General features: G+C 41.2%; 1 protein-coding gene across 6 annotated transcripts in view; it reads left to right on the top strand.

The window, feature by feature from the left end:
* Window positions 1–20,504, top strand: part of NKTR (natural killer cell triggering receptor) — a 36,101-nt gene that overhangs the window by 10,495 nt on the left and 5,102 nt on the right. For 4 of the 6 annotated variants that reach the window (XM_028751002.2, XM_077936691.1, XM_077936690.1 and 1 more), the window contains 8 exons: window positions 206–293; window positions 9,441–9,470; window positions 10,086–10,231; window positions 11,956–12,181; window positions 14,235–14,387; window positions 15,377–15,464; window positions 16,271–16,416; window positions 17,444–20,296. In XM_028751002.2, the coding sequence (XP_028606835.2) occupies window positions 206–293; window positions 9,441–9,470; window positions 10,086–10,231; window positions 11,956–12,181; window positions 14,235–14,387; window positions 15,377–15,464; window positions 16,271–16,416; window positions 17,444–20,296 (3,730 nt within the window). Of the gene's footprint in view, window positions 1–205; window positions 294–6,466; window positions 6,589–6,789; window positions 9,471–10,085; window positions 10,232–11,955; window positions 12,182–14,234; window positions 14,388–15,376; window positions 15,465–16,270; window positions 16,417–17,443; window positions 20,297–20,504 lie in introns of those variants that run through there. The other 2 variants (XM_077936694.1, XM_077936693.1) reach the window with 2 other exon arrangements.

The following is a 20,504-nucleotide window of genomic DNA, read 5'->3' as shown; positions in this document are numbered from 1 at the left end:
TGTTATGACTAACAACAAAACTCCTAAGTATTATTTAACGAATTTGTTGATTGTACAACCTATATCTGCTCTTATTATGTGGTTTTCAAATTTCCCTGGTGAACAGCTGGAGAATTCCTCCTTGTTAAGCTGCTGATCTTTTTTGAAGTACTTCATTCAGCCCAGAGAAGCTAACTAGCCTGTCTTTTCTTCTTTCTTGAAACAGATGAAAACTTTATTCTGAAACACGATAGAGCATTCCTTTTGTCGATGGCAAACAGAGGGAAACATACCAATGGTTCCCAGTTTTTCATGTAAGTAGATGTACTGTGAGAGCTGAGTTTTCTTAAATGAAGAAGCGCTGTTCATGAGAAAGATGGTATTGCCAAAACCAACCATCAAAAGTATTTGTTGCAGAAAAAAGCAAAGGGCAGTCAAAAACTCATTCATCTCACAAATTACAGAAAACAATTCTTTTTTCTAGAGTAATTGGATTTGCTTGGCATTTCTGTAGCATAAAAATAGTATTTTTTGAAATAATTCAAGTAAATTATCTTTTAAATCCCACTTCTGTGACAAATTTTGTCCCAGTTCAGCTCAGAACTGTTAAAAAGCCCGTATCAGAAGTATCCCTCCATTCTCTCATTTGCCAAAGGTCTAAAAGGGGAATCTGTACATGTACAGCTAGATACACAGAGGCTGTTTTTGAGACCTTTGTTTGACACCCATAGAGGGGAGTTGGATTAGATGATTCTATATAATCAGGAGGGGACGCGGGTGGCGCTGTGGGTTAAAGCCTCAGCGCCTAGGGCTTGCCGATCGAAAGGTCGGCGGTTCGAATCCCTGCAGCTGGGTGCGCTCCTGTCGCTTGGTCCCAGCGCCTGCCAACCTAGCAGTTCGAAAGCACCCCCGAGTGCAAGTAGATAAATAGGGACCGCTTACTAGCGGGAAGGTAAACGGCGTTTCCGTGTGCAGCTCTGGCTCGCCAGAACAGCGATGTTATGCTGGCCACGTGACCCGGAAGTGTCTCCGGACAGCGCTGGCCCCCGGCCTATAGAGTGAGATGGGTGCACAACCCTAGAGTCTGTCAAGACTGGCCTGTGTGGGCAGGGGTACCTTTACCTGTATATAATCAGGAGCAGAGCAAGCAGGAATGTTCATACTGGGCATGGGACCAGAGGGTCCTGCTCCCTTCCATGGATTCCCAGAATGCATAGGGAGAAACATCCAAAGCAGACTACTCAATACAATATATATGTATGCTAGCTGACTGATCATCTTGATGACAGTTTTTACAATCATTTTATTGCATTCTGAAGATAACAATAAAAGGGAAGAGAAGACAAAACAAAGCATCTTCTTGACCAGAGTTAATTGCAAAACGTAAAATAAATTTTCGAAGGGAATTTTTCTTTTGACAGTACTTTAGGTTTATCATAAAAGATTTCGATATCATAACATAGTACAGACATTCCAAATGGGTTATCCTGCACATCTTAAATCACTTTAAGTTTGGACAGGTAAACTGAACGGCAAAGTAATGTACTTCACAAGTTTTCATCAACAAAACTTCATCCCTGATTCATAAATATATTGTGAGTACCGCACAGCTCTTAAGCTGAAGTGACTTCCCAGTCATTCTGTTTTCAATGTGCCCCTTTCGGTATTTAAAATATCTTCCATTATTTTATATTAACATTTTTAGAAATGCAAGTTTTATTCACTGTAGACTTGTGTTTAGGAGGATCTGGGTTTTCTCTTTTGTTTTCAAGCTGGTGTGTTTTCAGAAGTGCTTTAGAAGAATTGCAATCCAGGTTGCGCTATTCAAAACTTTATAAACTTTGCCATCTTTCTTGTTGGGTAAGAATGAATGGCGCTTCACAGCTGAGTTAAAGGAGTATCTTGTCCAGGACTAGACTCTTCTTGTTTCAAGATATCTCTGCCTTCATGAAGTTCAGATAAGAGGCATATTTAGGTTGTTTCCTTTTCTAAAAAAAAAGTCCAAAAAATGGAAATTGAATATAACCAGAAGAAGGATTGGAAATGGATTTGCTTCATTGGGCAAAGAGATGTAGGTTTGTTGTGAATTCTGTTTATCTAGTTTGGCAGAAAGATGGCTTCTCTTGAAACTTAACACTTGGATTAATCGTATATTTAGTCCTGAGCACAAGCAGTTTGTTCACTATCCTTGCTACCTTCTCTCTTGCTCACACTTTTTCCATTTTTAAGCTTATCTGAACTAGAGAAATAACAACTGATAGTACATTGATCAAGAAGCTACCAATGGGCTCTAAAGTTTCTTTCATATTACCTGCAGGATTGTTTGATTAATAGGCAAACTATTAGGAGCTGGATCTTAAAGACCAGCTTTTAATAACAGCCAACACCAGAGTTTAAATTGTCTTAATTCTGTAAAATGCCGATAATAAATAGGTTTATATTTCACTCTAATCCATGAGATCAGGGAAAATTTAATTTTATGTAGACACGGTTCTCAGTTTCATACATATAGAAACTGATCCCAGTAGATGTCATATTTCCAGGACTGTAATCATTTGCCATCTTTTCTGGGGGCTCCTTACACATTATTGATATTTGAACTGGAAAGGGTTGAGTAGCTTAGGCTCTATGAGTTTTAAAAAGATGGATGCATCTCTGGCACAAGGAGAGCAGAGCGACCTCTGTATTACCTCTGTGCAGCTATTGAAAGCTGTTAACTTCAAAATCAGGAGTTGAGTGCTCTGGTGTTGAGCACATTGCATCCACAGGGAAAGAGTAAGTAGTTGGTGCAGATGAGGTACAGAGGGGACTTCCCAAGAAGCCTGCTGCATCAGGGTCAGCAGTGTTGCTCTGAGCAGAGAGGCAGCATGGACCTATAACAGCTCCTGTACATCTTGAGTTCCATGTGCACAGAATTGCAGCTGAAACTCCTAGCCTACATGGATGCAAATGATTATAATTTAGAGGTGACGCGGGTGGCGCTGTGGTATAAACCAGAGCCTAGATCAGAATGTTGGGAGTTCGAATCCCCGCGACGGGGTGAGTTCCCATTGTTCGGTCCCAGCTCCTGCCCACCTAGCAATTCGAAAACAAGTCAAAGTGCAAGTAGAATAATAGGTACCGCTCGAGCGGGAAGGTAAATGGCGTTTCCATGCGCTGCTCTGGTTCGCCAGAAGCGACTTAGTCATGCTGGCCACATGACCCAGAAGCTGTCTGCAGACAAACGCTGGTTCCCTCGGCCTATAGAGCGAGATGACCGCCAACTCCAGAGTCGTCCGCGACTGGACCTAACGGTCAGGGGGTACCTTAACCTTTTAAGTGCAGTATGCGAACATTATTTTTAGGTGCTTCCCTCTTAGTAGCTACTTCCAGTGAACTCCCCAAACAGTATTTTTGTCTGTGTGCGTGCGCGCACCAGAAATCTCTCTCTTTTAAATTCTGTTTTTTTAACAAAAAACAACAACACCACGCTTTTTGGAAATCTAGGAAACTTCTAGGAAACACTGAAATATTTTCATGTCTTCACACCTCTCCGTGCCCATAGAATTAACACCCCTGCTTTGCAGTCTGAAAGGACTATGTAGGTGGATGCAGGCTGACTTTCAGCACACACTAGATTGTAGGGGTGTGCATTGACTCTATGTAGTTATTGAATTATGAGATGAATAGGGATGATTCAGGTAAGATTTTCAAACACCTGACTTATATTAGGGCCTTAATAAGATGTCTCAAGTTGGATCAGAGATCCCTAATTCTTGAGTTGCTGTGTAAACTTTTAGTGCCCCCAAATCCTGCAGTTTTAAAACAGTGGCCTCTCTCTCTCTTTCTGTGTGTGTGTGTGTGTGTGTGTGTGAGAGAGAGAGAGAGAGAGAGACAGAGAGAGACAGAGAGAGAGAGACACCAAGCTGAATAGGTTAACACTCTGAAGTCAAGAGGAGAATTGGACAGGTTGGAGGGTATTGTTGACTGACAAGTCTAGTTCTTAAAAACTGAAATATTTTCGCATGGCATTCCATTCACAATGATTTGAGGGAGGACCCACACACCTGTCTGCCTCCGCTCTTGCTCTGTGCAAATCAATGGAGAGAAACCTCCTCTCCACATGGGTGAAGACTAGGCAGAGCAGGGGCAGAAGCCCCTCTAGCCAATTGCCCTTGGGGTAACAGACCTCCAGAACAGATCAGGCTCCTTCCCAAAGCCATGGATAAAAAGTTGACTCTTGTGACCATTGCACAGCCCTACTAAGTTATCAGTCTTAGGCTATTAACAAAACTACTTTTTATACCAGGAGCCCCACAGATTTTGTGGCTTTGGTTTTTTAAAGACAGTAAAGATATATTTTATGAGAATTAAAGGAGCACGTGTGGAACTCCTGCATACAAAAGGGGGGTTTTACAGTGCTTTGTGAAAGCTCCCTCGAAAATCTCTTGCTGAAGATCAGGAACACAGAATGAAGGACTGTAGATGGAACAAAAAATCAGCAAGTTTCCCCTGTGAGTGGAAGGTATTCTGTTTACACTATGAGCTGTTAGGATCCTGGCCCAATGTTTTGTAAATATTTTCACGAGTTACTAGTCTCATAAGGATGTGTTTAAGTGTTGTATACTGAGCTACAATGTTTTCAATCAGGCCAGGAAGTACAGCTTTTAAGCCATATTGTCCAGGTTCCACAGTACCTTGCAGTTCTGGAATTGAGTCGAGTTCCAAAAGACGTTTTGTGATATGCCCTAGAGGAAGATCTGCTGTTAAAAGGGAGGTGGTGGAGGGTGTTAGAATATTCAGCTGCGTGCACACAAGCTGAGGGAATACCTAAAATAGATTATAGCATGAGTATGTGAATGCACATTTTCCTTACCCCTTGTGCATGCACACACAAAACAATAAGTAAATATTTGGCCTTTAAACACTGCTGTAATAATTCAGTGTTTGTTCAAACATGCAACTGGCATGCAGTTAAATCTGCTGAAGCTTAGTTTATGAACAGCTGCAAGTATTTGGAACAGTTCTACAGCTTTTTCTAAAATGTAGCTGGAGGGTGGGGAGGTAAAATTTTTAGATTCTAGAGCTATGGTGGACAGGGATTGTGTTTTGGGAGTGTTCAACCTTGTGACTTTTCTACTTTGTGCTTTCATTTGTGGACGGTGGCATTCTACTAAGAGAAATCTAAAGCAATGGATTTTACGGCTGGTGTACCTGGTCTTGCTTGTGATGAAAGCTGCTGTGTACGCACAGTAGTGCATTTCTTGGAGCAGTTAATTTCACGGTGCAAGGTCTTTTAGTGTAGCTCTCCTACAATATTTCTCACACCATTAAGAAATGATTGATTCCTACTTTCTTAACATCTAAACAGTTCTGTTCAGCTCAACTTAAATATGAATAACACAGCTGAATTGCTGTAATGAGTAAATTCAAATAAAACTGACCCAGTGTGTTTGGTGTGATACATGGGCCGATACACACATCACAATAAACCATGGTTTGTGGCTTAATGCCTTTCTGTGAATAAGCAGTCTGCTAGTACATAATTCTGAATCACTCCTGTTTCGTTTTGCTCTGACTCGACTGGAGACCAGAAGAACAAACCACAAGCCTTGGCTTAGCGTTACGTGCAGACCAGCTCTCATTCTCCCCACCCCCAAGAATCAATGAGTGCTGGTTCACAACACTGCTTATTCACAGGAAGTCCTTAACAAGGACTTCCAGGCCTGTAAGTCTTAGTGAATTGTATTTCAGGTAAACCGCTTAGACGTTTTTACAATTAAGCGGTATATAAATTATTTTAAATAAATATAAGTGATAAAGGATCTCTTCAAAAATGCTTGCTGGTAATCTTTGATGTATTGAAAGAATAACAGTAACACCTCCAGTACAAAATGTTAAGTTTAGGGAATGCTGTCTCTTTTCATATGATTGGCTTTTTTGTATGTTAAAGCTTTACTGCCTATAATGTTTTCTGTACTGCTAGAGTTTCTTTCTGTCAGGTGAAAAAGACTTTAAAATGAGTGTCCATAGTTACTCAAGAAAGTATGGACTTTTGTGTTTTTAACATTCTTCATTAGCTTATCTTCCTTTCAATGGTCTCTTATAACAGGGGTATAGGGTTGCAGCTAACTTAAATTTAGTAGACCTAAGGTAGTCATGTATATTAATTTCAGTGGGTCTACTTGGAGTCTGACTTGCATTGGATACAACCCATAATATCCTGTACAATACAAATTCATCCTCAGATGCCAAAATCACTTACACTGAATTCTACACATGTGCATTGCATACTCTTGAAAATTTTCAGTAAAAAGATCTTTTCTAGGCAAAGGTTTAATAGAGTGCATTGTTTGTAGTGACACTTCAGTACATAAGCAAGATATATCTTTACTGGTATAACCCTCAACTTACTTTAACCTTCTAAATATGAACATGAAGAAAATTTAGAGCCCTTCTTTTTAAAGTGTTCTTGGTTTTGCATACACTTTGAAAACTGCATTCACTTGAAAAATATTTTAAATTTGTATTAAACATAGACTCAATTTTGTCTGGAATTGTACTACAATTTATTTCTTGCCATTTTTGTGTAAAATTTACAGAAACAGTGTTACATCGTGCGCTCCAAAGGTAATGTCTCATTCCTCTAAGGCTGTGTTCTTTCTCTTCTCTTTTTTCTGTCTTTCTTGTCCTTTTCTGATCATATGTGCATTAAATCTTGTGGTATTGAAGTTCTTCTTGGGGGGAAGTACCTGTTTTGAGCAGAGCAGTTTGGTCTATATGACAACACTATTTTAACCTCTAAATAAGTATTCATTCTCTCGGCTTGGGGGAAAAACCCCAAGGTGTTATTTTGTGATAAAATATCAAAATATATTAATTACTTGTAGAAAGCTAGTTGCTTTGCTTTTTGGGGGAAGAGGAACAAGCAACATTCTCTATGCAGTGCTTTTCACTAGGATGAAATTATGCTTACACCTTTGAAAATCTGTGGAATGGGTACGTCACCAGCTTGTGTTCTTAAACTGCAATTCTATAATGGACTTCCAGAGGAAGGAAGGAACATTGGTTAAAACATTGTATTTACAAGCACCTGCCATCTTATTTAACAACATGCAAATACAAAGTTTCAAGTTTATCAGAATATCTAAAGCACGGGGAGGGGGATAAATAAACAAATAAAAATTATTCTAATTGTCGGTCAGAGCACTTCTGTCTTCCTCAATACCTTCCTGAAAATGTTAATAATGTCTGTGTAGTGAAAATATTCTAAAATCTCTTAAACATTTAGGTAAGAAATACTATTTTATGGTGAAATATTCAAACCCTTAATAGTTAATTATCAGACTTCCATTTGGAAGCTGGTGGTGTTTGGACTGTAGTTTCTGGTAACTATTTTATGAATTGTAATCAAACTTGTCTTAAACTTCTGTTTTAATTCATAGAATGTGGATTGTTTCACAGTGTGCATTATTCATCCTTGCAGCAGCTCTTCTAGATTGGTTCCATTTTATTGATAAGGGAACCGAGACTGAGTGACTTGCCAGTAGCTACCCAGTGCATCCATTGATGCAGTAAAACTTGAACTTGTAATTCAAGTTCCTGTATATCACATACTGCACCATTTGAGCTCTCTAAAGAATCAAATTATCAAAATGATCATCCCTTTTACTGAAGGGCGGTTCATACATAATACTGGTGGGATGTTGGCTGTGCATTACCAACATAGTTGGAACAACAGTAATCATAACAGGATGCCCAAAGCCTAGTACCAGCAAGGTAATACTTGGTAGCACATTGTGCTCCTTCACTAGTTTTTCAGTGTTCATTGGTGTCAGGAACACTTAACCACCTGCTTAATATTCACTGTTCTGGATAGTTCTCTGAAAGGTAAGCATTTGCTCAGGGGTAGCCAGATGTCTTTCAGGACGTATAGCAAATCACAGGTTTCCCACGTTCAGATTTGTGCGGTGCAAAACTTTCTGTCCTTCCTTCCACATTTCTGCTCACCATGTTTTATACCACTGCTGTCTGGCCACTGAGGGTCCCAGTATTGCTGTACAGCAGTCTTGCCCCACCTCCCACAGTGCAGGGCCAGGCCAGTAAGCCTGCCACCCTTTCTTACTCCAGAACAAATGGGAAGAGTCCTTGGCTGCTGCTTGGTGACAGTGCCTTGAGCCCCCTGGTGAAGCAGAGACCAGATGGGCAAGCTCCGAACCTCTTTCCTCTAGGGAGGCAGGAGGCTCCTTTGGCTGCTGTTCAGGCAAGGCACTCAAACAAGCACTGCTTTTTGACTTGCTTACCAAAGCCAGCCAAGAACAGTGGACCCTGATAACGAACCTGCTGGTTTATAGGAAACTTTTAACAGGAATATTTGATTATCTTGAAGAGTGGAACGTAAGTTAAGAGGACTTAGGAGGAGGACTCTTAATCAAAATAATGAACTCAGCGGCGGTTCTTGCTTTTTGTGACAAAAAGTCTCTGCGTGGTATGCAGAAGGGGTGTGTGCTATACTTGGGTTATAACTTTCCCCCTGAAATCTGTTGTATCATCCTCTTATTGAGCCATTGACAGATGGGAACTGTTGGAATGTATGACTTGAAGGGGTTTAGTAGTGACCAGTATGGTGTTTAGAGGGATGAAATTTCAAATATAGCATTTACCTCCTGATTATTATTTTTTTAAACTCCTTAAAATACAAGCCATTGTAGGAGTAGACAGAAACAGGACTTGGAGTTCAATAAATTAAGAGTCTCAGCTAAGGCTGCAGTCTTATGCAAACTTACCTGGATGGAAGCCCCATTGAATTCAGTGGGACTTAGTTGTGATTAGATGTCAACAAGATTTCAGTGCTAGCCTTTGGCGTTACTTGACTGTCTATAAATTTTACCGATCCTTTTCTAGAACAGTGGCTGTAGACCAGTCTCTAGTGAAAAGATTTGAAGCTGATTTGCAGAGCCAGAAGAATAGCGGGAAACCAATTTGTTTTGCAGAAACTGATTTTATCCCCTTTTTTTTGTCTAATAATTAAAGTTTTGTGTAGCATACGGTGTAGATACAAGCACCTAAATTATTATTGCCGCATTTTAGTGTTATTGGTAAGAACCAGATGGCAATGCTGTGCAGTAGAGCAGTATGAATCTTGTTTCAATAGATGAAATTTGTGCACATGTACAGTTATTTGCCCAATATCAGCCACAGTGAAACTGAGCTATTCACGTATGTGCTCTGTCTGCATGCATATTGCCTGGAGGAATAACTGAAGTGTGGCTTTATGCTGTAGTAATAGTAATTATTGAAATATATTCCATTTCCTGAATTTCATATGAATCTTAAGCTTTGTATGCAAAAATTATTAACTTGGCCCTGTTTTTTTCCTTCCTTTTTTGTTTTATGTGCCACTCTGCCTTTTTACCTCCTCATCTGAACAACTGATTTTTTCCACACACACAAAAAAATCGTCTTATGTTGATGTTAAGCAGAACTACAAAGCCTGCTCCTCATCTTGATGGGTAAGATACAGATATTTGTATTCTTGCACTTTAGGGCCATTTGGGCCAAATCAACTGGAAATTTCTCTTGAACATGGACTTTTAAACTAGGAAGGTTCAAATCTCTGCTCAGTCCTAAAGTTCAGTGGATTCTGTAAATTGTACATGGTGGTTCTGTTCTTCCACCCCACTTTTTATCCTTGTATCATATAAGATCATTTAGAGTTGTTATTCTAAAATTAAAAGGGCAATAATGCCTCTCCTAGTTTCTTTACGATATTCACATGAGAAACATATTGGTTGCTGTAGGAAGGACAGTCTGAACACATAAAGAAAATGAGCAGGATAGGCAAAAACTGCTTTTTAAAAAGCCCAATTTACTTCACCTTAAAAACAACCTCTGTGTGTAATTAAAAGTGTGCAATGTGTGACTCCATATGTGTCTGACATAAAACATGTAACAGGGCATAGCATATTGGCTCTGCATTTTGCCAATAATTTTAAAGCTTTCTTAACACAACCTCTTTTTAAATGAATTTTCTGTGTTAAGGATAACATTTGTTGCATGAAGTCACTCCAAGCAATTACTGCTGGCATATAAACCAGTGCACTTTTTTGCATCTTCTGTTTCTGCAGTGTACATGTTGTCTTTGGATTGGTTATTTCTGGTTTTGAAGTAATAGAACAAATAGAAAATCTGAAAACTGATACTGCCAGCAGGCCATATGCAGATGTGCGAGTTATTGACTGTGGGTTGCTGGTTACAAAATCGGCAAAGGATGGTAAGCCATTGCATACTTCCTCGAAATCTGTGAGATAATATCATAATTTGTATTAGATCTAGGTATTCTGCAAGGTAAAGAAATCCTTTTTTACGTGCTTTTACTATGTTTCCATTTTGTAACATTATACTGAGTTTGGTCATATTGTGTTGCTACATTTGGGGAGAATGTGGGCTGCATATTGGAAAATGCTCAATTGTTAAGCCTAGAATAATACAGGAATAGTAGAAGTGTGCTTCCTTATTAAATTTTAAATGTTTAAATAATGGATCAAATTTTCTAGGCTTAAATCATAGTAAAACAGGACATTTTCATGATAAAGTTGTCTACATAGAATGAGTTTACTCTATAGCGTGAGTGCCTAACCCGTTTTAAGGCCAAGAGGTCAGTCCTCATGTGGGCCAAAGTATAGATGGGTGTGTGGTGATTTAATTTTTAACAATTAAAGACAAATCTTGGTGTATCTTGGGGTCATAAACATTTTGGCATCATAGAATAAGTGCATGGGACCTGTTGGAATGGTCAGGTTTTTGTGTGTTTTTTAAATGACAAAATGGACTGGGGGCACATAGTCCCTTTAGGGACTACAACAAACCTTAGGGCATCACGACAGGGGACCCATAGGAGCAGTAATAATAACAATAAGACAGATTGGAGTAGGGGACCACAGAAAATCCCTTGGAGGCTGGATGGAGCCTCTGGGCGTGTGTTAGCCACCCTTGCTATAACACAATGTGTCTGTCAGCACCCTACTCTTCATGATTTTGTTTTTTAAGATGGCCTATTATTTTCTACTCTGCATAAGACCGTGATCCATCAAGATGTAGGCATAACTTTCCCCACAGGAGAGTGTGGTGCTCATTTTCTCCCCAGTGTGCCCTTGGCCTCATTTGTACCACAGTCATCACTACCAGTGGCATAACCTGTGGACCAGGTTGCTAGACAGAAGGGGGGGCTGGCTGTATTGGAGGTGCACACTGATCCCTGATGGAAATACTGGCCAGAGAAAGAGATGTTATGGAGAGCCTTGGAAAGAAGAGGACTTCATTGATGCCTGTGCAGAAACTATCCAGTGGGTACTGTTAGACTAGCCAGTGCAGATAAATTGCATCCCAAAGTCTTTTATATTGTGTGCGCGTACCCTCAGCAGTTGCAGTTTTTACATTAAACAATAAAACACTATGAGTATCCATTCTTATGCCCTCTTTAAGACAGGAAAATGAAAGCAGGAAGGAAAAGTTAAGAACCTGGATGAAAGAAGTCTTCAGGGCTATTTAAAAAATAAGGCAGAAATTAAGATGTATATTTGCTGGGGGGTAACGTTGAGATTTAAATACTTTTACAATATCAGTTGCTGACATATAGCACAATGTCTGTCTTCCCACAGATAACCAGCACGTTGATTTTATATGAATGTATCTGGATGCATTTTCTCAAGGCAAATGGCAGTAAACCATGGCTGCATTGCCCAGCATTAAATTGTCTAGCATTTGGTTAATGCCAAATTGCCAGTGTAGCCTTTTTATGTCTGCCCAGTGGTCAATCAGTATGGCTAGAACTAGCATACTATCTCAAATATTTAGAAACAAACAAACAAAAAAGTGTAATGATCTAATCATGATCCCCAGAGTTCATTGTGTTTGTGGTTTTACCCACCATGCTGAATGCAAATCCATATGTTCCAAGTGTGAATTATCAAAATGTATTAACTTTCCCATCCTAAGCATTGGAGAAGAAGAGAAAGGTGTCTGCTCACTCAGAAGCTTCAGATACTTCCAGCAGCAGCTCGTCTACTTCATCAGAATCATCATCTGACAGTGAGTCTGAAAGTGAGAGAAGTAGGAAAAGGAAACGCAAGCGGAGAATGAAAGCTAAACAGTCAAGGAAGCGACGAAGGGAAGAGAAGAAAAAGGAGGAACCCAAGAACAAACGGGCATCAAGCCAAAGAAGGTATCTAATACATTATCACAAGAAGAGATGAATAAGCTTAATAAGGTTTTAACGTTTTATTCACTTCTGTTCGTAGACCTGTAAGCTTCTCTTGAGCACCAAGTTTTAAGATTCTTGGCTTGCAGTGAAGATAACTGTCTCACTGTCAGACTTTCTGCATTAGGAAATAATATTTCAGGGCATAATCTGTGAAGTTGACTTTGACATGTTACATAAATGGATGCTGACATTTAGGACTGAGGAACCAGCTCTAACCATTTAAGCTAAAGCTCATCAAAGTAAAATGAGTAGGGGTATTCATGGGTCTCAATATTTGCCTTGTAGCTGTGCGTTCTTAAATTCTTATCTCTTTCTAAGTTGCTCTGTGTTCTTCTGCTTTGACCTATGTGTGAGTTTCCAAGCTACTCTGTGTAAAATCAAACACCTGTGTTCTCCCATTTGCTATAATGGAGAATCTAAAAAGAGCCAACCCCAAAACTTTTACATGCCTACAACTAGGCCTTACAACATGACACTCTTTAGAATGTGGCTGCTGAATTCTGAAGGGCTCTGGTTTGGTTTTTTGTAAAAGCAAAGCATTGTGAGGTTTTAAGAACAAAAATGAAGCTTTCAACTCTTAAAAACAACAAAACATCCATTTCCACCAATACTCGTGAGCTCTTCTGCGCTCCGCAGATATTATTTTGGACAGCCTCGCTTCTTGCAAAGCCCATGAACTTGGAGCAGGAGGGAAGACCAGAGCTCCAAGGGCTGAGTATGCCCCCCTGACTCCCATATATAGCTTCTGTAACTCTTCCCCAGGCCACACCCTTCACTGAACCTGCACCATAGTGTTTTTTGCTTGGCTGCAAAGCATCCTTAAACTCTGATTATTCCTTTCACTTGTCTGAATGAAAAATAGAGAGGGATGTGTGAAGATACCGTATTTTTCGCTCTATAAGACGCACTTTTCCCCTCCTAAAAAGTAAGGGGAAATGTGTGTGCGTCTTATGGAGCGAATGCAGGCTTTGCGAGCTACCGCAGAAGCCAGAACAGCTAGAGGGAGCGCTGTGCAGCTCTCCCTCTGGCTGTTCTAGCTTCTGGCTTAGCTGCGCAAAGCCGCCACAGGGCAGCGGGGAGCCTTCATCCTGCTGCCCTGCAGAGGCTTCGCACGGCTATCCCTGGCCTTTGCGGGAGCAAAAAGAGAGCCACGCGGAGTGTGTGTGGCTCTTGGGGGCTTTTCCCTGAGGAGGGAGAAGGGCAGCCCATCAGTGACAGGCTGCCCTTGTCGGGGAAAAGCCTGCAAGCGTCACACACATGCTCCACGCGGCTTGTGAAAGGGAGCATACAGGCTCTGATCAGTGCTCCCTTTAAATAAATTTTTTTTTCTTGCATTCCCCCTCTAAAAACCAGGTGTGCCTTATGGTCAGGTGCGTCTTATGGAGCGAAAAATACGGTACATCCCTACAGTACAAAACTCTCATTCATTCCTCCACCCACTTTTGCCCTCTGGTCCTGCTCATCGTGGGCATGTGGCCCTTGGGGCAAAAAAGCTTCCTCATCCCTGACCTATGGAAATAGAGGAGAAACAGCAGTATATGACACAGAGTAACATAGAAACAGTGGGAAGCGGGGGAGAGTTATTGACACCACACTTCGGTAAGAAGGAGCCCCTCAGATTGCTTAGTTCTTTAACCTACATACAGAGCCATTGCATACCCTGCCATATGGGAATCTGCGTCACTACTGGAGCTCTTTGAATTCCACTTTTTGCCCTCGAGTAAATTAATGCAGCTTATCTAAAGGAATAGAAGCAGATAACCTGCAGGCCTTAATTCTCTGCTTTTCTGGAGAAGTAAATTGTGCTGACTTAAAGAAATTCAGGAAGTTAAAAAGTTTAGGAGTTTGATTCATCATCAGGCTATTAAGTTTGAGAAAAGCTTCTTACAGTGCAAGGAAACTTGATGTAGAAAGTTGTCACATACAGAATATAGTCTGACACATGCAGTTCTCATTTGGGTTTCAAAAATTGTCTGTGTGTGTTTGTGTATTCTAAATTGCTCTTTCTATTCAGCCATCCTAACAGAAGCGAAGAAAATGAAAAAGCAGTGGACTCAAATGCGAAGAGGGACAAGCCCGTCGTCCGTCCTGAAGAAATTCCTCCAGTACCGGAAAACAGATTTTTGCTCAGAAGAGACGCACCAGTTATAAATACAGAGCCTGAGCCGTATGCAACAATTTTCTTCTTGTTGTATTTGTTCCTTCTCTGTGGGACTGCTCCTTTTAAGCAATCCTTGAGCCAATTGTGTATTTGCAGTTAGGGAGTTAGTGGAGGATCGTTGTAACTTGCAATAATACCTCATCATTACAGGGATGCAATTCATATGCTTGAATTTCGATGGGATGCTTGTGTACTCCCATGGCTGGAAAAAAAAAAAATGTATTTTACATGTAGGAAACCAAGCTCTTTATTTTTTGATGGAAGAAATGTCTCATCTAGCCAGCTATTGTACCAGTTGCCGTTAAAAAAATGGGACAAGGGTGCAGAATAGTCACGAAGTATTGGATTCCAGTTTTTGTTTTCTCTGAATGTTAGCCAGCTTTTGGTTTAGAAAGATCCTCAGCATGAAATCTCTATGTCCTGACCATTATAACCCCTGATGTTTCCAAAAGGAATAATTCCTGGTCCCCAGATACTTCTCTCATACCTAGTGGGATATATGCAGCAAAGGGTGGAGAAATCCTACATGCCCATTTCATTCTTGGACCACGTAGTGTAGGCCCCTGGTCAGGTTAGTCTCATAGCAATTCAGCATCTTTGGGGAAACTCCTTTCAGGAAGAGTGAGATTCTTCTCTATTGGATTCCTTAAAGAGGTGTCTTTATTGGGGGTACCCCAGTGAAAACTTTGATGTCCAGGTGATCCAGCTGGCGAGCCAGATGAAGGAATGCTTTTACAGTATGTGATTGCACCTCTCAGCTAGGAGCTGTAGAGACTCGTTTGCCTTGGGTGAAAATTCTGTAATTTTGGGGAGGGGAGGGAGTGCCAACCAGATGGTTCTGAACTGTGTCTTAGCAAAGAAAAAGCTATGCAATTAAGTGTGTGGCCATTTGAGTCACTTGCCCAGTTTGGGCTGTCTTTAACATTTGACTGTAAGAAACATATATTATTGCCAGTGCTGTTTTCCTTATACCTGTATAATTCTTAATATTTAAGGAAGCTGCTTGATGTAGCCCCGGTTTTGAATGACCAGAAGCCTTCAGTATCTAAATCTGGAAGAAAAATCAGAGGGAGAGGCACAATAGTATGTTTTCCATATTTACCCCCGCCCTTCAATCTTTGTAACTTACATGAGAGCTTTATTTTGGCCAGTGTTTGAAAGCTACCTCTGTTTGCTGACCACTTGCATACAAAAATTCATACTTGTCCCTGGATGCGGAAGCAGGAATGAAGAGGTTAATTGCAAAGTATTATTCTATTTCTCCTAGTGTGGGATCCAGGACAGCTCCCAACATGAATAAAAAAAAATGAGTGGAGCTAAAAACACACCAAATGGTTATAATTTCTTTTTAAAATAAACAAGTTATTTAGTGATATAGGCTTCTCTTCTAAATGGAGATGGGGATTGATAGTAAGGCATTATAAATTGGCTGAGAATGTGAGACCTCAAAAGGTGGAGTAGCAATAAACAACTGAAAAATATTATCAAAATGTATTGCAGTGTTTGCCTGTTGCTCGCAGAACCTTTATATGGCAAAGAACAGAAAGAGTAGAAGTGGAGATGATTTTTTAAAGCCCACTAGGCAGATGCTGTAGTTTAGCTTCTTGTGGGCTCTATGTTCTCCTGTCACAAAAGCTCTTTCTCCAAATTGAACAAGGTCTCCGCTTGTACCTACATTTTCTCTTCCTGCAGAGTTCCTCTGGCAAGGTTTGCTTACCTGCACAGAAAATCTGCAAGTAATCTCCAGATTTGGGTGTAACATATGCTCAGTATACGGTTGCCCCCAGACATTTGTCTTTAATCGTGGATAAGCCTTGATGATTGTGTATGAGCGCTACTATATTACGGATTTTGTATACAATTCTGCTTCTGCTGTTGTATTTTTCTAGCGATACCATACACCACCTCGTTCTCGCTCATGTTCAGAATCTGATAATGATGAGAGCAGTGAAACTCCTCCACACTGGAAAGAAGAAATGCAGAGGTTAAGAGCCTATAGGCCACCCAGTGGAGAAAAATGGAGTAAAGGAGACAAGTAAGACTAGCTCTCTTAAATTATTCTTGTCCCATAAAATAGTCAATTACATATAGGCACAAGATGTATAAAGAGAGTGGTAATAGCAGATTCTGTAAGGCATCTATTGCACTGCAGTTTAGATAGACTTTGTACCTGGTAAGAGAGTTTATTTTTCGATGGCTACAAATAAGAGAGTAGGGCTGATTGGGTAGGGAAATTTTACTTGGGTGCTTTGCGTCTAGTTTACATCCTGTTATCTGGAACAGGGCGACATATGTTAATCTTACTCGCTTGCAGAAACTTCTTGAGTATTAAAACAGTTCGGGGCTGCATTGTAAAAAAACCTATATGAGCAGGTTAAAAATAATTCTAAAATGGAACGATTTTTGTTTATGAAAATCAGTTGAGTTTGCTCCCAAAATATGTTTCATGAAACTTTACTTATTTGCATTTTGTGAAGCTCCTTTGCCCCACCCTCCGGGCTGTTTTCATTCCCAGTGAACAACCATCGTAGCTTTAACAATGTTCCCCCATGGGACTGCTTTTGGAATGAATTCCATGGGTACACACTTATCCAAAAAACTATTCATCTGAACAGTCAGCCAAGTTAGTTGCTCTGAGGACATGTTCCTGAGTATTAACACAATTTTGTTGGATCATATTTGAGCAGCTCCTTTGAGGCATGTGAACTGAGGCTTTGTTTATCCACTCAGACATAGTTCTGTCATTTTGGTTTTCTTTACTTGAGGTAGAGATACTGCTCGCAATTTCATGTGCGCTAATTGTTGAGGGCCTTTGTAGGAAGATGGCTGTCCCGGCCCAGTTCTTCCAGGCACCTGCAGATCATGTACCCAGGTCTTTAGACCCATGCTGTATGGCTCCTGAAAACTCTGCTAGAGAACTTTAGAAGCTAAGCAAGCATAGTCAAGGAAATGCTACTTAATTAATTAATTAATTAATTAATTAATTAAAATTTATATTTCATCCAAAGATCTCAGGGTGCTCACAAGATACAGATAAACATTTTATTCATTTTTTTTCTTAGGTTGAGTGACCCAGGAAGGTGGGATGAAAGAAGTCTGTCTCAGAGGTCAAGGTCATGGTCACATAATGGTTATTCTGACCTAAGTAGTGCTAAATACGGTCGCCACCACAAGAAACACCGGAAAGAGAAAAAGGCAAAGCACAAAAAGAAGGCCAAAAAGCAAAAACACTTAAAGAAGCAGAAGCAAATTAAAAAGAAGAGGTTGTCTACTTCAACAGAGAAAGAATCTTCTCGTTCTTCTGCTAGAAGGACAAAATCGCCTTGTGACCGTGAGAGGGTGTCCCGCTCTTCCTCACTTTCTTCTAGAGATGACTCCTCCAGAAGGGACTGGTCTAAATCTGATAGAGATAAGCAGAGCTCATTGTCCCCGTCAAGCAGGGACTCCCGGTCATACTACAGGTCTAGAACCAGGTCCAGAACCAGATCTAGATCTTATTCCAGAAGAAGTTCTAGGTCAAGAATGGCTTTTAAGTCTTCTCAGTCTAGGAGCAGATCAAGATCTAGGTCCAGTTCCAAGCATCTGAAGATGGCGTCCAGTTCACCAAAAAATGTCGCAGCTCGTTTAAATGAATTCAAGCCTGTTGCAGTCGAACCTGTCATGGCAGCATTGCCACAAAATGACAAAGTTGTGATACAGCCCGTTGTTGCCGAAAGCATTCCAGTCATATCACTTAGTGACAGTCCCCCGCCTTCTAGATGGAAACCTGGGCAAAAGCCTTGGAAACCATCCTATGAGCGAATTCAGGAAATGAAAGCAAAGACCACTCACTTGATGCCTACCCAGACCGCCTACAGTTTAGTAAGTGTCAAAGATACAAGCACATCCACTTCATACCGTAAGCGGCGAAAAAGTTCAGATAGTGACCGCAGTGATTATTCAAAAAATCACAGCAATAGAAGTTCAGAGAGTTGGCGAAGGTCGAGGAGCAGGACATCTCGAAGTAGATCCTACTCCAAGTCTTACTCCAGATCCAGAAGTCCATCCAGCTCAAGATCTCGGTCAACTGTTAGATCCCATTCAGTGCATAAATTCCCCAGTGACCGGTCGTGCTACAGTGGGTCGTCATCTTATTTTTCTCTAAGCGAGGATGAACGACAGAAAAGCAAAACGAAAGAAAGTGGGCACTTGTCAAAGAAGAGACAAAGCAGTTCTGAAAGTACTCTTCTGTATGCAAAAGATGCGGCCTCTCAGAAGCACAGGGAGAGCGTGAGTAGATCCTCTCTGGACTTCTCCACGGATAGTGAGCAGGTGACAAAACCACAGCCAGTGCAGGAGAAAGGGCCGTTGCAGCAAGAAAAAGCAAGCCGGAAGCGAAAGAAAAGCAGCTCTGCTTGCGATGGGAATGAAGAAAAGCCCGGGTCTGAGTGGGGCAGTGACCATTCAAAAAAACGACATTTGGAGGAGAAACTGAGCTCCCCAAGAAGCGGTCGAAAAGCAAAAAGGAAAACGCGTGCCGATAGTAAGTGGGACTCTGAATCAAATTCAGAACGAGGCGGAAACAGGAACTCTAAGGAAGATTCAAGGTTGTCTTCTAGCAAGGAGGAAGGTGAAGCCACATCAGACTCTGACACAGATCTCAGCCTCGCCAAGTGCAAGACAAAGTTGGATTCCTCCTCAGGTACACTCAAGACGAGCAAGCAGTTCTCCCCTTCCGAGACGGAGAGCTCCCATTCCAATTCAGGGGCCAGGGGGAAATCCAGAAAGCAAAAACACGGCTCCAAAAAGAACCTCAAAAAGACACATTCCAAAAAAGCGAAGGAGAAATCCAAGGGTAAGAAAGAAAAGAAGCATAAGGCCCAAAAACGAAAGGAAACATTTCACTGGCAGCCGCCTCTGGAGTTTGGAGAAGAGGAGGAGGAGGAGGAGGACATTGCTGTAAAGCCACGCACCAAGGATGAGAGAGAGAAGCCAGTCGTGACAAAAACAGATAAAAAGCAAGATCAGGATTCTGAAAATGATAAAATCCCCCAAGAACAAACGGGGAAAGACAAAAAGCTCAGTGAAGAGAATAAAACTGTAGGCCATACATCACCTGCCGTTAAGAACGTTTGTAAAGTTAATGGGGAAGAGGCAACACCAGCACATGCTCTAAATTCAGAAAAAAATACGGAAATTTCGGAAAGCGCTGGTGCTGCCAAAGTAAATAATGAAAATGAGGTGGATGTTACCCAGATGGATGACATGGAGATTTGTACTCCAGAGCATAATTCGCCTGTGAAAGTTGATGTGGAACTTTCTCCAGTAAGTCTGAAGGTGAACTTGCAGGACATTAAAGTTAGCAAGAGCACAGATGTGCCAAGTAGCTCTGAAGCGGAGAGTGCAAAACCAGGACTTGATGCTAGAGAATTGACTGGTAGCAAAGAAGGCAACACACAGAGAGAGAAACAAAGACCTAAGCCCGTCACAACCATTGCTGCTGTGGAATGTGTGCTGAAGACTGAGCTGGTGGAAAACCCTCAGAGCAGCGTGGCTGATAATAAATGGAAACCGTTACAGGGAGTAGGGAACCTGCAGCCTGCAGCTCCGGCAGCTTCTAGTATTCATTCCGAAGCCAAAAGCGTGGCCTCGTCGTCTGAGTCAAAGCCACAAGGTTTAAGAATAGAAATTAAAAGCAAAAACAAAATTAGACCAGGCTCCCTGTTTGATGAAGTTAGGAAGACTGCCCGGCTGAATCGGAGACCGAGGAACCACGAGAGCTCTAGCGAGGAGGATTCTCCCACACGGGAAAACAGCCCGTCAAGGAGCCATAGCCGGTCACGAAGCAAGTCGGACCCCAAATCCAGGCACAGAGCAAGATCCCATTCCTACAGTCACTCCAGGAGTCGATCGGGAAGTTCCACCTCTTCTTACAGGTAAGTAAAATTACTTGCATTTTACAAATAGACATAGCTATTTCTTTATGGGCAGTCATCGGGATGCACACATGCCTTTTTTAAAAAAAAGTTTTTTATTTTTTTTAAGATATTTATTCAGGATGCACACATGCCTGTTCCGTCCCTGTTCCTCCCCCTTCCAGTGTCAAAAACGGCATGCATGTCAGTGGTTTTGCGTGCCTTAAGT

The sequence above is a fragment of the Podarcis muralis genome, chromosome 12 (genome assembly GCF_964188315.1).
Source record: "Podarcis muralis chromosome 12, rPodMur119.hap1.1, whole genome shotgun sequence".
NCBI classification, from domain to species: Eukaryota; Metazoa; Chordata; class Lepidosauria; order Squamata; family Lacertidae; genus Podarcis; species Podarcis muralis.
This window is presented reverse-complemented; position numbering and strand designations above follow the sequence as displayed.